Source organism: Gymnodraco acuticeps, unplaced genomic scaffold (assembly GCF_902827175.1).
Source record: "Gymnodraco acuticeps unplaced genomic scaffold, fGymAcu1.1, whole genome shotgun sequence".
NCBI classification, from domain to species: domain Eukaryota; kingdom Metazoa; phylum Chordata; class Actinopteri; order Perciformes; family Bathydraconidae; genus Gymnodraco; species Gymnodraco acuticeps.
Window position 1 is genome coordinate 1,096,402 of NW_022991628.1, and position 16,136 is coordinate 1,112,537.

The 16,136-nt window shown below is 46.0% G+C and overlaps 1 protein-coding gene across 1 annotated transcript; it reads right to left on the reverse strand.

Moving 5' to 3' along the window:
• Positions 1-1,517: 1,517 nt before the first annotated feature.
• Positions 1,518-14,823, reverse strand: ptgdsa (prostaglandin D2 synthase a). Its single transcript, XM_034198093.1, is given in 8 exon segments — positions 1,518-1,779; positions 1,892-1,920; positions 2,026-2,127; positions 2,214-2,324; positions 3,280-3,356; positions 3,447-3,586; positions 14,729-14,802; positions 14,805-14,823. Coding segments are annotated over 7 exon segments (552 nt in total). The 3' UTR covers positions 1,518-1,779.
• Between the last annotated feature and the right edge of the window lie 1,313 nt (positions 14,824-16,136).

Genomic DNA, 16,136 nt, shown 5'->3' on the forward strand with positions numbered 1-16,136 from the left:
CACACACACACACACACACACACACACACACACTACACACCACACACACACACACACACACACACAAACACACACACACACACACACACACACCACAGCTCTTCACTAATCAAAGTCTTATTCAAACACACCACACCCGACGGGCTCTGACTAGGAGCAATTTTACACTTCGACAGACTTGAGAGATTGAGACGCCACTTTGTTTTCTCTGAGAGCTGGTCATTGCTTTCAAAATGCAGGCTGAAGGCAGCAGATGACAGACGGATAAGAACCACAGACTACGCTCCGATTGTTCGAAAACAGACCTCCAGTTTTTGCCTCTTACAGTTGGGTTTACTTTCTGTATCACCGGACCAGAGTGTAGCACGGGTCGCATTTGCAAAACCCATCGACCTGCACCCACAAAACTGTTCCGTTATCTTTCATTATCTCTAAATCCATTCCAATCTGGACCCTTAATGTAAGACCTGACCTGTAATCAGTTAAGGCTAAGAGCTGCTGCAAGCAATGTACAAAACTACTGTATCGACTGGTATGAAAAAATACACCTGTTTCAACGGAAAATGCTTACAAATTATCCAGTTAAATAAAGTGTATGTCCCCATAACTAGATCCATGGCTCTGCCAGATGTAAGCTCAACCAGGTCAGTGATGGTGAATGGATGTTACTTGTAGGAAGCTTGTCGAGCCAACATTAACCTGATATTAGGTGTATTCTGTGCCCTCAGTAGGACATATTGTCATTGTTATTAAAGAGGGAAATTGCCATACTTAATATGCAACCAAGCTGCCTCTAAAACAAATGAATGAAGAATGAAATGACAGACGCACTGCAGAAGCAACATTGCATCACACAGAAGCTTTAAGTCATAATCACGTGAATTGTACTTTAATGTATCCTACGGTACCTTTAACTCAACAGTCTGCAGCTAAAATGTCACTGATTGTGTCGGTCAGCATATTTTCACACTAGTTTTGACTGTCTTAAATAATGATTATGAAGGGGACAGTTTATTGGAAGCCTGATACATCTGGCAAAAGCTCTCTTAAAGTCTTCCAAAAGGTCAAACAAATCAAGCCCACCTGAAACCTGCTTGGAAGATGAAAATGAAAAAATATATATAGGATGACTGGGAACACAACAAAAAAAACAACAAAACCAAACGGTATGAGGAAGAATAATTATTCACACTCCACCTCTTTTTTTTTTTACGGCATACAGATATAAAGTGCAGGACACATTCAGACGTAGACTTCCTTTCTGCTTACAGCACAAGCCACACAACACACTACACACACACACACACACACACACCCACACACATCACACACACACACACCACACACGACCACACACACACCCACACATCACACGACACCACACCACACACCACACCACACACACACACACCATCCACACACACACCACCAGTTAACAGAATGTAATTCAATAAAACTCCCCAATCACAGTACAAACTATACATTTGGTGATTAGAAAAACAGACAAAACATAAATCTTTTTTGTTTTTAAATAGCCTTGAGGTTTATATCCTTTGTTTAATGTCAGCGCAGTAGTATGAAAATAATGTGAAACACTACATAAAGAGCATGATGTATACATTACATTGGATGTATACATTACATTGGAAATATATGTTAATTATCATCCTTTCAGCCATAATAAGGATGTTTGCTGAGATAGAGCTTTTTGCAACACTTCATGGTAGATGCTGCTGAGAGTAGCGAACAAAGAGGTGGAGCAGCATCATCTCAGGAAACCTGCAGGGAGAAACAGAAACTCATTTTGACTGAATATTTGATGTGCAGGAACCATTCAAAAACCTGTTGTAGGACATGGTTTAGGTCATTTAAAGAAAAGAAAACAACTCACCTAACCAGATCTTGATGACGGGCAATTTTCTGTTGGCCAGAAAACATTTATGGTCATTTAATTATCCTTTCATATTTGTGTGGATGTGAATAAACTGTATTAATATGTGTATGTGTGTGTTCCCTATACCTTACCTGCTGGAGGTGGAGTCAGAATAGACTCTTTGGGGAAATGCTGGGACAAGGCGAAGGCTTTAAACTTCTGAAGGACATCAACTCTGGCCGTTTGAGCGCGACCTGCAAACAGAGACACAGAAAGATGGTGTTTGCTCTGCAGCTCACATGTGATGGAAATAATGTGTATCTGTGTTTGTGTGTCTCACCGTAAAGCGCCACCTGCGTGTACTCCCTGTTAAAAACCTTGTGTTTGAGAACCACAGCGTATTCACTGTAGTTTGTGTCAACCACTGTGATGTCCTTCACCATGTTATGGCCTGAAAGTACACACAGCACAGATGAGGGACTAATAATAAAACGTTTATTTATTAAAGCACCTTTCACAGAAATATAATTCACAAAGTGCTTCACAGTAATGCTGTCACCTGTCATGTAGTAAAAATAACCTTAACCTACAGTAAGAAGTATGAGGATGAATAGAAATCCATGAGGGTGACATTATAATGCTATGTCAAGAATAATAGTTAAATCTGTAAAATAATAACCTACAATATTGGATGACTTGACTTTTGTGATTAAGTATTGGACATTGTATAAGTGACATCCAACAAAGAGTGTCTATTTATGTTATATATGTACTGTACCAAACCATATTACAACAATACTGCAAATACATCTTTAAAAAGTTATACATTTTCTTTTTGCATTATACAGTTTATGCCCTAAAATAAAAACATTTTAAAAATATGTGAACACAAACAAACAATTACATTCATAAAAGGTGCATGAGTGCATCATATACACAAAACAAAATGTATTAAAAACGATACAAACGTATATACTTCCTGCACCCTATATTAAATCTGTTTAAGAGCACCCATATGGAGCCTAACGGTAGTCCTGCTCATTCTATAATCACATGTTCAATACATGTTCCAATCATGTTCATCCTTGAGCTTCCTCTCTTACAAAAAGCTATCAAAATAAACCTAATGTTAGATTTGTCTGCACCCACAGCTTCACTGCTGCCTACTTTCATGTATTGCTTGTATCGTTAAATTAAAATGCACATTGACTGAAATAATAGTCACATCCCTTGCGTTGGCAATGCAGCTTTTATCCACGCGATTGTTTGAGTTTGTTTGCCCGCATGGTTCAAAATCAAACGTTGTTCTAATGCGGCCAAATATTGACATTGTAACTAAAAGCTAGATCAAAGATCATGCTTAACATCCTTGTTGTACAGGATGTGAAGATGAGTCAGAGACTTACGTGTGCTGAAGTAGGAGAACTGTCCGGCTACATTGGTCCTCTCATAGTTATACACCTGAATCACACAACCTAAAGGTCTGAGGCACACAGAGGAAACACAATGTGTCTACTTTTTATTTTAAATCCTCTCTTCTTTGACACGTATTTATATTTGAATACAGACTCACGTGAGTTCCCACATGGTGAGGTTAACGTTGCCGTTTGGCATCGCTGTGACAACGCCCATGGAGGCCCTCAGTTTGCTCCTGAAGGGGACAAAACTCGGAGAATCGTAGGCCAGGCCTAACCGATACCATCTCCCTGCAAACTGAACACAAACAGGCACACAAGACTAGGTGTTAGTTTGAAAGATTTTGATGGGTGCCAAATCAGGCAGCCATAACACCAACTCTGCCAGATTCACCTGATGGGCTCAGAGTGAATTGCTTTGCATTTACTTGAACTCAAGGGGACAAACCAATACTGCTGTGATTGCGGTGAGATTATGACCATCCTGGCAGAAATGACAGGGTGGTGCCAAATCCTGCAGCCATAACACCAGCTCTGCCAGATTAAGAAAGCCCTATTAATGGAGGTACATATCAGACAATGCAACTCTAAAGCTCATCTAAGTTCTTATTAGTTTATTGACCAACATGTACGTTTAAGACAAATAAAACTATTTCGGTATTTGGGGGTAATACTTGATGTTCTTTATTTTTTCCCATATATTTTTGGGCATTCAAAGTACAAAATATAATTTTACAGAAGGGAGGGGACCGCGGTGTTCACCGCTCGGACCCTAGGAGCTCCGGACCGGTAAAGAGCGGACGCTCCTGCACGTCAGCCGGTGAGATCGCTACCATTTATTGCTGATTGTGCTATATATTCTCAAACTAATGAGATAATTGTGTACAAATTAGCCGAGGGTTCTCGCTAATTTGTTACTGCGCTAGTGAAGAGAGCGTCTCTGCCCTCCTCTCACTACATAGGCCTACATTTGGTTCCTTACCTGATTCTATCATCCAGTTAGTTGAGTGCTCCCGTTCAAGCTAACTGTTACTGCGCTAGTGAAGAGAGCGTCTCCGCCCTCCTCTCACTACATACATTTGGTTCCTTACTGTTATCGTCCAGCTAGTTGAGTGCTCCCGTTCAAGATAACTGTTACGGCGCTATTGAAAGAGTGTCTTCGCCCCCTCTCACGGCGCACAATTGGTTCCGTTCCATCCTCCAGTTAGCTGAGTGCTCTCGCTCAAAGCTAACTTGCTACAGCGCTAGTGAAGAGAGTGTTTCCGCTCCCCTCTCCCTGCACACAGTTGGTTTCTGTTCCATCCTCCAGTTAGCTGAGTGCTCTCGCTCAAAGCTAACTCTACAGCGCTAGTGAAGAGTGTTTCCGCTCCCTCTCACTACACACAGTTTGTTTAATACCTTCCATCTCCAGTTAGCAGAGTGCTCTCGCTCAGGCTAACTCGCTACGGCGCTAGTGGAGAGAGTATTCCCGCTCTCCTCTCACAGCATATATACCACTAACTGACCACTAATTTTCTCACCCCAGTTAGCAGAGTGCTCACACTCACGCTAACTATTGTGCTCACTCCCCTCCATGTGGAGTTTGTTTCCTGGCCAGTTATTTACAGTCAGCTGAGTGCTCCCCTTGGCGCTATGTTTAACGGCTGTAACACCTGTATGGCTTCTCTGCAACCAGAGGATGGCCATGACCTTTGCCCCTCTTGTCTTGGCCTCGAGCATCTGAGGGAGGGCCTTTCGGAGGACCGTGCATGAATTGCACCATCATGCCTCGTGCGTAAGAGCTGCTAGACTAGCCGAGGTTGAACTACTGACTGAGGGTGGCCTTCCCCCTGCACAGTCGACTACATCCCAACCTACCCGTCCTAGGCGTCGGGCAGCAGAGGCTGCGGGTGCCCCGCCCAAAAAGAGGACTAAGCCTGATAGGCTGTCCTCTAGGGTGGACCTACTCACTACTGAGCCTTCCCAGATGAAGTCACTCCTCTTGGCTCTCCATTCTGGTGTCCGTACAGAGCACGCCGCTGCACCCAGTCCACCCATGGCTGAACTGATTCCAGATGACGATGTGTTCTCGATGGCAGCTTCAGCCACTCAATTTAATGAGTATGAAGGAGAGGGCCCGTCCCATGCTTCTGGGCCTGGCTCCTGTACCTCAGCTCATGCATCCTCGGAGGGGGCGGATGTCGGCTCCATGGTACCGTCATCCGCATGGCACTGGCTCGCCAGCAGCTGGATGTACAGCAGCCCGAAACAGCGCCTGCCAGTGCGTTCTTCAGGCGCACTTTGGCACCCGCCACCCTTGCAGTTCCTCCCTCTTGTGAGTATTGAGGGAGTTACATGCATGCTGGAGGGACACTAAGACTCTTTCCCGTCTTACGTCCGATGGCCGAGCCCTAGCAGCCATGCAGGATGCGGCAAAGGTCGGCCTTGACCATGCCGGCTGTTGAGCCTACCATTGCTTCCCCATAGTTTCCCCTGACGAAGCTCTGAGGTCGGAGGCCAGGTGCCCTCGACCCCAATGTCGGGTCACTGATGACCTGCTCACTAAGGCTTACGATGCAGCGGCACGCATGGGCCGTATAGGCAATTCCCTCTCTCACCTCATGCTCGCCCTCTCAGCTTCCCTGCAGCAGGAGGCTCTTAGCGCTTCCGCTACCAGCCTCAGTGACGCCTCATTACAGGCGTTTGCTCTGATGTCTAAGAGCTTGGGCGCCTGATGTCCACTCTCCTCCAGACTCGTCGCCAGGTTTGGCTGGCACAGTCACCCTTATCAGAGGCATGTAGGAGGACTCTCCGTGCTCTCCCAGTGGAGCCGGGGGAACTGTTCGGTTCAGCTGCCGTACAGGTGCTCGAACGGACTGTCCAAGCTAGTCAGACCAGGCATCAGTTCTCAGCTCTTCGCAGAGACATGCCCCCCCCCCCCCCCGGTAGGCCTAGAGTTTCCGCGTCTGCCTCCCGAGGCCACTCCCGTCCACCGGCTCACCCCGGTGCCCGCCAGGGAGCCTCGTATCGGTGCCTAACCGTCGCCCCCCCAGAGCCTCCAGAGGCCGGGGGGCAAGGTACTGAGGGTCTGGGGCCGGCTGTCGGTTATTTCTCCCAGCAGCAGCTCAACTACTGGGTAGCTCAAGCTTCAGACCCCTGGGTGGTTTCCACCTTAACCCAGGGGTACAAGCTTCAGTTCCGACGGCGGCCCCCAGCCTTCAGCCGGGTCAAATGACCACCATAAGCGATCCGGCAAAATAAATCGCCCTAAACCAGGAGCTGTCAGTCCTCCTTGCCAAGGGTGCAATCGAGCCTGTGGACCCATCTCAAAGCCCGGGGCTTCTACTCGACCTACTTCCTGGTAAGGAAGAAAGGAGGTGGACTTCTCCCAACCTCGATCTGAGGGGACTCAACAAGTTCCTAAAGATCTTACCATTCCATATGCTGAGCACAGCGGACGTTCTTCGTACCGTTGCCAGGCGGTTCACGTCCGTCGATTTAAAGGACGCTTATTTTCATGTGCCTATTGTGCCTCATCACAGGCAGTTTCTTCGCTTTGCCTTCACAGGCCGTCATTTCCAGTTCAGGGTGCTCCCATTCGGACTCTCCCTCTCCCCAAGGGTGTTCACCAGGTGTGTCGCGGCAGCCCTCTCACCCCTGCAGTCTCAGGGTATGAAGATTCTGCCACATTTAGACGACTGGCTAATCTGTGCACCATCCCGGTTGCAGTCGACCCAGGACACGGCTCTCCTTCTCTCTCATGTCGCCCGGCTAGGCCTCAAGGTGAACATGGAGAAGAGTTGTCTGAACCCCTCTCAGAGCCTAACCTTCATTGGGGTGACTCTGTACACAGTCACTATGCGGGCCTGTCCATCTGCTCAGCGCCTGGACGACATCCTCCAGCTTCTTCCCTCTTCAAAAGGGGCAGGTCTCTGGCATATATCCTTTTTCTCCGCCTCTTGGGCATGCTGACAGCTGCCTCAACTGTCATTCCCTTGGGCTTGTTGTCACTGCGCCCCCTGCAGAGATGGCTGAACCGCCTCCACTTAGACCCCAAGTTGCACAGGCACAGAAAAATCAGGGTGTCACAACAGTGCCTCTCCACTCTATCCCCATGGAGGGAGAGGTCGTATATGTCGAGGGGCGTGGCCATGGGCTCCGTCCCTTTCCGCAGAGAGACTGTTACGACGGATGCCAGCCTCTCGGGATGGGGTGCGGTGTGGCAAAACAGGACAGCCCGTGCGCGGGCAGTGGTCTGCTCTGGACGGCACAGAACATATCAATGTGCTAGAGCTACGAGCTGTGCACCTAGCACTTCCTGCCATACCTAAGGCGGAGGCATGTGCTTGTTCGCTCGGACAACACTACAACGGTGTATCAATCAATCAATGTTTATTTATATAGCCCAATATCACAAATGTTACATTTGTCTCAGTGGACTTCACAGTTTGTACAGAATATCAGTATGACAATACGACACCCTCTGTCCTTAGACCCTCACATCGTACAAGGAAAAAACTTCCGGAGAAAAACCCACAGTTTAAAGGGAAAATGGGAGAAACCTCAGGGAGAGCAACAGAGGAGGGATCCCTCTCCCAGGACGGACAGACGTGCAATAGATGCCGTGTGTAAATTGAAAAGATAATACATTTGCAACATAGGTAGTCCACATTTTTGGAAATGCATGTGTGTATAATAGGAAGATTAATCCACGAGGATATCCATCCAGGACCTATGATCCAGGACCACAGCCACGACTCAAGATCCAGGGCTCGCGATGCAGGACACAGGACCGCAGGATCATCCATGACTCCGGATCCCAGCGTATATAGACACCAAAAAGAAAAACATTTGGGGAAGCTGGGTTAATCGGAACATGAGAGTACACAGGTATAGACAGAGAGAAGGAAGAAGTAAGATGTCCCCCGACAAACTAAGCCTATATCAGCAAACTAGGGGCTTAATCTAATCAGCCCTAACTATAAGCTTTATCAAAAAGGAAGGTCTTAAGCGCACTCTTAAAAACGGATAGGGTGTCTGCCGCCCGAACACAAACTGGAAGCTGATTCCACAAATGTGGAGCTTGATAAGAAAAGGCTCTGGCTCCCATTGTACTTTTAGAGACTCTAGGAACAACCACAACCCTGCATTCTTGGAATGCAATGCCCTAGTACAGGGGTCGGCAACCCGTGGCCCACGGGCCGCATGCGGCCCTTTAAGCCCTCTGCTCTGGCTCCCTTGAGCTTAAACAAGAATAAGAAGGAAATAAAATAAAGTATTTGTAGGACTATTTATATTTGTTGCATGGTTGAAAATGTTTCGTATCTTGTATTTTGAGGTGATACTGTGACACATAAATAAAAAACAAAACGGTTTTAATTAGGTCAACTAAAATATGCGTCACATCCTGCTACGGTCCCGCGCGAGTGCCTTTTCTTGGAGGCGAATAATCTGACCCCCGGCTCGATGAGCGAACTATGGATAATCAAAGAAAAGTACCGGAGGAACACAGGATTTAATTCTGTGTGGACAGAGTTATATGCTTTCACAGCAAACGATGCTGGTTTACCGGTATGTTTGATATGTAGAGAGAAGTTGTCAACGGTGGTGCAGCCTTTACGTATCGAGGAACAACAAGGGAGAGGAAGACAGCTGACGATCTTCAGTCATAATTCAATGGGGTATAATTTATTTCAGAAAACATTTTTTGTTATATTCCATGGAATGCTCTTAACGTCCCGATAGCAATGAATATATTAAATGCTTTGACAATAAATACAACAAAAATTAATCTCTGGAAGCCGTAGCGCTGTAAAAAGCACGACCAATCATTTTAGCCGGCCCGGCTAAAATAACTGGATGGCCTACCTGCCTGTCAGCCTTCCATCTGTGCACAAACTTATCTCGTGCCCTCATTGGTCATGTTTGTGTGTGTTGGAGGAGGGACTCTGTAAGAAAGTCTGAGGGAAGAGGCATATTTTTTCCGGTTGTGGACTTTCAAATTCTAGCACACTCGAGCTGGTTTCTCCATTCTTACTTACCCTACCTTTAACTCTTTTTAGGGTGCAGCTATATGTTTTATTTATTTCAAAGTGGGCCCATTTTAATAATATTTTTTTTTCCTTCAAATGTGCAGAGGACTCCCCAAGTGCTGTGTTTAATTTATTTTAAAGTAGGCCTGTGAATTATTTTTAATTCTCCTTATAAGAGTTATTTGTTTCTTATTAGAGGTTAACAGTTTTATCATGTAATAAATAGCCTAATAAATGCAAAAAAACTGTAGTTTTTGTCTGATATAACAATAAAAAACTATGAAATATGTTTTGCAGCTCCAGACAAAAAAATGTTTTGGAAAAAGGAGCAAAATGGCTCTTTTGGTCAAAAAGGTTGCAGACCCCTGCCCTAGTAGGACAGTAGGTATAATGAGTTCTTTAAGGTAAGATGGCGCCTGCCCATTAAGGGCTTTGTAGGCGAGAAGAAGAATTTTAAATTATATCCTGTGTTCTATAGGGAGCCAGTGTAAGGCAGCCAGAACAGGAGTAATGTGGTCCCTTTTCCTACATTACATTACATTACCTTGCATTTAGCTGACGCTTTTATCTAAAGCGACTTACAATAAGTACATTCGACCAGGAAGACACAACCTTGAAGAAAACAGAATCATATAAGTACATCAGGTTTCATAGAGCCAAACATTTCAAGTGCTACTCAACTGGCTTTAGGTAAGCCAGTCCTTTATTAGTATAAAAGTGCTTCGTTAATAGTTCTAACGCTCGAAGTGGAGTCGAAAGAGATGAGTTTTCAGTTTGCGCCGGAAGATGTGCAAGCTATCTGCCGTCCTGATGTCAATGGGGAGCTCATTCCACCATCTTGGAGCCAGGACAGCAAACCCACGTGTTTCGCCGATGGGAACTTGGGTCCCCTCGCAGCGAGGGCGCAACGAGTCGTTTGGCTGATGCAGAGCGTAGTGCACGCGCTGGGGTGTACGGTTTAACCATGTCCTGGATGTAGGAAGGGCCAGATCCATTCGCAGCATGGTAAGCAAGTACCAGTGTCTTGAAGTGGATTCTAGCAGTTACCGGAAGCCAGTGAAGGGAGCGGAGGAGCGGAGTGGTGTGGGAGAATTTAGGAAGGTTGAAGACCAGACGAGCCGCTGCATTCTGGATGAGCTGCAGAGGTCGGATGGCACATGCAGGTAGACCAGCCAGGAGGGAGTTGCAGTAGTCTAGGCGTGAGATGACGAGAGCCTGGACCAGAACCTGAGTCGCTTTCTGAGTCAGCTGGGGACGTATCTTCCTGATGTTGTAAAGCGTTATCTGCAGCAACGGGTTGTAGCAGCGATGTTTGCAGTGAAGGACAGGTTGTTATCTATAGGGTCACACCCAGATTCCTTGCAGTCTGAGTCGGGGAAACAATGAGGTGCCGATGTTGATTGTTAGGTCAAGAGTGGGACAATCTTTCCCGGGAGGAAGAGCAGCTCAGTCTTGTCAAGGTTGAGCTTGAGGTGGTGAGCAGACATCCACTGAGAGATGTCAGCTAGACAAGCAGAGATGCGTGCAACGACCTGGGTCTCTGAGCGGGGAAAGGACAGAATTAAATTGGGTGTCGTCAGCGTAGCAGTGGTAAGAAAAACCATGCGGGCTAATGACTGATCCGAGCAAGTTTGTGTACAGGGAGAAGAGGAGGGGACCAAGAACAGAGCCCTGAGGGACCCCCGTAGTTAATTGACAAGGGTCGGACTCAGACCCTCTCCAAGTCACCCTGTAGGTACGGTCTTTCAGGTATGAGGTGAGGAGGGAAAGTGCAGAGCCTGAAACTCCAAGTTTTGGAGAGTGCGAAGGAGGATCTGATGATTCACCGTGTCGAATGCAGCAGACAGGTCCAACAGGATGATGACAGAGGAGAGGGATGCAGTTTTGGCAGTGTGCAGTTCCTCCGTGACAGCAATGAGAGCAGTTTCTGTGGAGTGACCTGCCTTGAAACCAGACTGGTGCGGATCCAGAAGGTTGTTCTGATTGAGATAACAGGAGAGTTGTTTAAAGACAGCGCGTTCAAGTGATTTAGACAGGAACGGGAGGAGAGAGACAGGCCTGTAGTTTATAACATCAGACGGGTTGAGAGTGGGTTTCTTTAGGAGAGGGTTTACTCTTGCCTCCTGAGACTGTTTGGAAAGTGACCAGAAGTTAGAGAAGTGTTGATGAAATGGGTGAGAAACGGTAGAATATCAGGAGCGATAGTCTGAAGGAGGTTTCAAGGGATAGGGTCCAGAGGACAGGTGGTAGGGCGGGCAGAGGTAATGAGGGTAAGAACCTCACTTGGAGAGAGAGGGGAAAAGGTAAGTGTGTTGGTGGAAGGAGGGTCTGGTGACCCAGCGGTGAGTAAAGGTGAGTCAGAAAAAGAAGAGCGAATATCATCAACCTTTTTTTCAAAGTGGGTAACAAAGTCGCTTGACAGAAGTGAGGAGGGGGGAGGAGCTTTTGGAGGGTCCAAGAGGGTGGAGAAGATGGAAAATACGTGTACTAACTCTGGTTAGTACACGAGCTGCAGCATTTTGAATCAGCTGAAGCGACTTGACTGACTTCTTGGTACACCCTGATAATAAGGAGTTACAATAATCATATAAACCACCAAGGGGGCACCAAATCTGCACGCTTGCTAGAGGTGTCCCAGACTCTCCTGACCTGGGCAGCTCCTTGCCTGGCCAGCCTACGGTCAATGTATCTGCCCGGAGAGCAGAACCAAGTTGCAGACTCCCTCTCCCGTCACAAGCCTCCACCAGGGGAGTGGCGGCTTCATCCAGAGGTGGTGGCCAACATCTGGGGTCTCTTCGGCAGGGCAGAGGTAGATCTCTTTGCCTCGAAGATGTCGACCCACTGCCTCCTGTGGTTCTCCTTGATGGACGCCCTGGCTCATTCATGGCCAGGGTGTCTTCTCTATGCCTATCCACCCCTCCCTCTGATCCTACCAACACTCCTCAGAGTGCTTCATCAGGGCCACAGGCTTCTTCTGGTGGCCCCCTTCTGGCCAGCCAGGACTTGGTTCTCCCTGCTGCACAGACTCTGTTGCGGGACATCTTGGCGTCTCCCCAACAGGAAGGACCTCTTGTCTCAGCTGGAGGGTCGGATATGGCACCCCGACCCCTGCCGCCTCCAGCTGTGGGTCTGGCCACTGGAGGGCTCGACCCACTGCTGAGCGACTGCATAGAGCCTGTCAGGAGGACTATTCTCAATGCTAGGGCACCATCTACTCGTAAACAGTACGAAAACAGGTGGAAACTGTTCTCTGACTGGTGCCAAGGGCGAAATGAGGACCCAGTACATTGCTCGGTGCCTACTACCCTTGAGTTCCTGCAGTCCCTCCTGGATGACGGCCGGTGTCCCGCTACCGTCAGGGTGTATGTGGCTGCTATATCAGCTCAACATGCAAGGGTTGACAACAGCACAGTGGGGAGCCATAGGCTGGTATCCCTCTTTTTAAGGGGAGCACTGAGACTTCGCCCCGCGAACATCCCAAGGGCCCCTACATGGGATCTGCCCTTGGTGCTGGATGCTCTATGCTTGCCTCCCTTTGAACCCTTGTTACAGGCAGAACCGAGGTGGCTCTCAGCTTATGTCCAGACTACCGCAGGCATGCGTCAGTCTGAACAGCTCTTTCTGTGTTACGGTGGTCCTAGAAGGGGCCGTGCGCTCTCAAAACAGCGCTTATCCCTGGATCGTGGACGTATTGCCCAGGCATACAGGGCTAATGACCGTCTCTTGCCACCCAGAGTAAAGTGCCACTTACCAGGAGTGTCTCCACGTCATGGGCGACCTTGAGAGGTTTGCCCCTGGAGGACATATGTGCTGCGGCCACATGGGCATCTCCAAGCACATTCGCCAGATACTACAGCGTGAATGTTGCCGCCCCTCACCCGCTGGGTGTGGTCCTCCTGCAGAGTCCGCCTAGGCCATCCTTAGGTGAGTATTCAGACTTCCTCGTGACTCTGTTGGTATAGGTCATCCAGTGCTAAAGCACCGCCTCTGGCGGTCTGTAAGGATGAAATAGAACGATAGTTACGTATGTAACTACGGTTCTATGAATACTGGATGACCGCCAGAGTTCTTGGTCACTCGGAATTTCGTGTTTCTGCGAGAAGATTCCATAGGACTGAACTCGTTGACGGCACCGGAATTATGCCTTCCGGGGTCATACGAGGTCACACGTGACTTTGTTGATATACATATTCGACCTGCGCATGCGCGAGACAGAAGACATCCAGTGCTAAAGCACCGCCTCTGGCGGTCATCCAGTATTCATAGAACCGTAGTTACATACGTAACTATCGTTTTCTATTTTAAACATCCCACACCCGCTCCACCTCAGGTAAAAACTAAATTAAGCACACAAAAATAAATAAAAATAATTCTAAATAAAAATATATTGATAATAATAATAAGGGAAAACTGTAAGCAAAATATTCTTACAATAAGAATAATATGAACCAAAAGGACTCAGTCATCTGATCTGTTAGGCATAATATCAAAGATAAAAAACGGGCTCCATATTGTATTAAAGTTCTTTATAGAACCTCCAAGAGAGAACCTCAGTTTTCCAATTGATGTTCTTTAATAATAAAAGTTTTGTTGTAAGTAAGACAAACCCCAAATATATCTAGACTTATCCATTCGCATTTCTTCGTGCATTGCAACTTTTTTCTTCTAGTCAGCAACACACACCGTCACCAAACATGGGCATTGGGAAAACTAAATTCTATATATCACATGCACCATTTTCCAGCTGTTATTAATTGATCATTTATTTATTTTTTTGTATGTATTTGGTTTATTTTAGCATGAAAGCCCCAGTAGGAAAACAAGTGAGATGTATTGGTAAATGTTGAAAACATTTCCTCTAACCACAGCATTTCCTTATGTCCACATTAGAGCCTTTAAAACAATGACTGGATGGAGGTGTGACTGTTGAATCTTACATGTACCACTACCCACACATTGGCAATGAACCCTTTAACGTACATATAGTATCCATCATAGGGTTCTTTTAAATGCTTCTGGGATGAATACCAACAGGAAATAAATGAAGAAGACATTTCTCATGATGTGTTTACCCTGGGGAAAGTCATACTGACCTCTCTCAACCTGAGGAAACCAGAAGGCCAAGGATTCACAAATGAATTAATCATGACACTTTGTTCTTTGTACTGAGGCTTTGTACTTGGTTTGTTTTGGCCGCCAACTGGTTAGCTGTTCTCAAACATTGACTACACACACATGTGGACATGTTCTCACTCTCTCAAAAAACTCACTCTTTCTTATGCAAACACACACAGAACACAGCGTTCCCTCGTCAATGGAGAAACTTGATAAATACTAACTAATGAGAGCAGATACTTTTTTATCATAATCCTACTGGTTCAAACACAATACTACTGAAAAACAAACATGAGAGAAGTGTGATCTCTTACCCTCTGCAGGTTGAAATCTTTCTGTGGCTTCACGTCTGCGTCCACCATCATCACGCACAACGTCACCATGACACAGCGAGCATAGTGGTCCTCATGGCTGCGTCGAGAAAAGGAGAGGTGTCTGAAAGGTTGAGAGAGGGTATCTGACCCGAGCCTAAAGGGAACTGCAGTCAGTCAGTCAGAGACAGGTACAGAGTGGCAGAGCCTGTGGCAATGTTTGTTTTTCTGCTGATCCACCCACCTGCCTGTCAACAATCATCGCCGCAGGGGAACAGGGGCCAAGTGTTGAAGATGTGTAGCTCCAAAACAAGCCAGACTTAGACTTCCCTACCCTGAAGGTGCAGCAGTATATCATGCTTGTGGTCTGTGAACATCATGAAGATCATGTGCTTCCCACACAAGCACAGACACACGCTGACACGAGACATTGTCCCACAACAAGAAGAAGGTCAGAGTATAGTCCTCCATTAAAGGCCTACACTGGTGGAAGATGTCTTCAAATAATTAACCTTAGTAAAAGAAGCAATCTCACAATATAAACATACTCAGTCAAAGTAAAGGTTCTTAACTGGGCTTTCGTTAACTTAAAAATATCAAATAATTAGTAACAAAGTGTCATTTTAGTATTACAATTAATGTCTCTGGTTAATAATACATATTAAATCTAACTCTTAGTGCCTAGTAGATGTTTAATAAATGTAGTAAAGAAAAAGGTACAACGTTTTCCTCTGGAATGCAGTACTGTAGAAGTACAAACTGGCAGAAAAGAAAGGCGTTTATACTTCATAATTCAAAGGAATGAAGGAATACTTCATCCCCCAATTTAATATTTGTATATCAATTACCCAATACAAGGGGAAATACTCTCACAACTACAAGTAGTGCACCTTCACAAGCATAGGTACAGTATGTTTATGTAGAAGTGTTTGAAATCGTGAGGTTAATCAAAAATGCATGTTTGGAAAGTAGTGATCGTTCAACTTTATAAATAAGACTTGCATTATCCGTTTGTGAGAGTTTGTTAATAATGTTTTTCTGTTGTTGTGTAAGTATTCCTTTAAGTTCTTCTTTCCCACACCTGTCAAGAACAATACTGTCTCATCTGTTGGCTTGAATTGAAGTGTAATAATTGCATATAAAAGAGGACAAGTTTGCACAACTAAAGTATGAAGTGTTAATCACTCATGTCACGACAAGAGAAACTAGTCATACGTTTCTGTAATAAAAGTCCCCAGGTTCATTTTGAAACTCCTTTTTGAGTTCCAGTTTCAGGCTGACTCATTTATTATTCATTATTTCTGTTTCGATAGTTAGCTGTGTTGTCCTAAAATGCACAGATGAGTAAAGCGTAATAACACTAAAGATCCTTTACTAAAATAAGTAGGCTCAACAACTATAACATAAAATC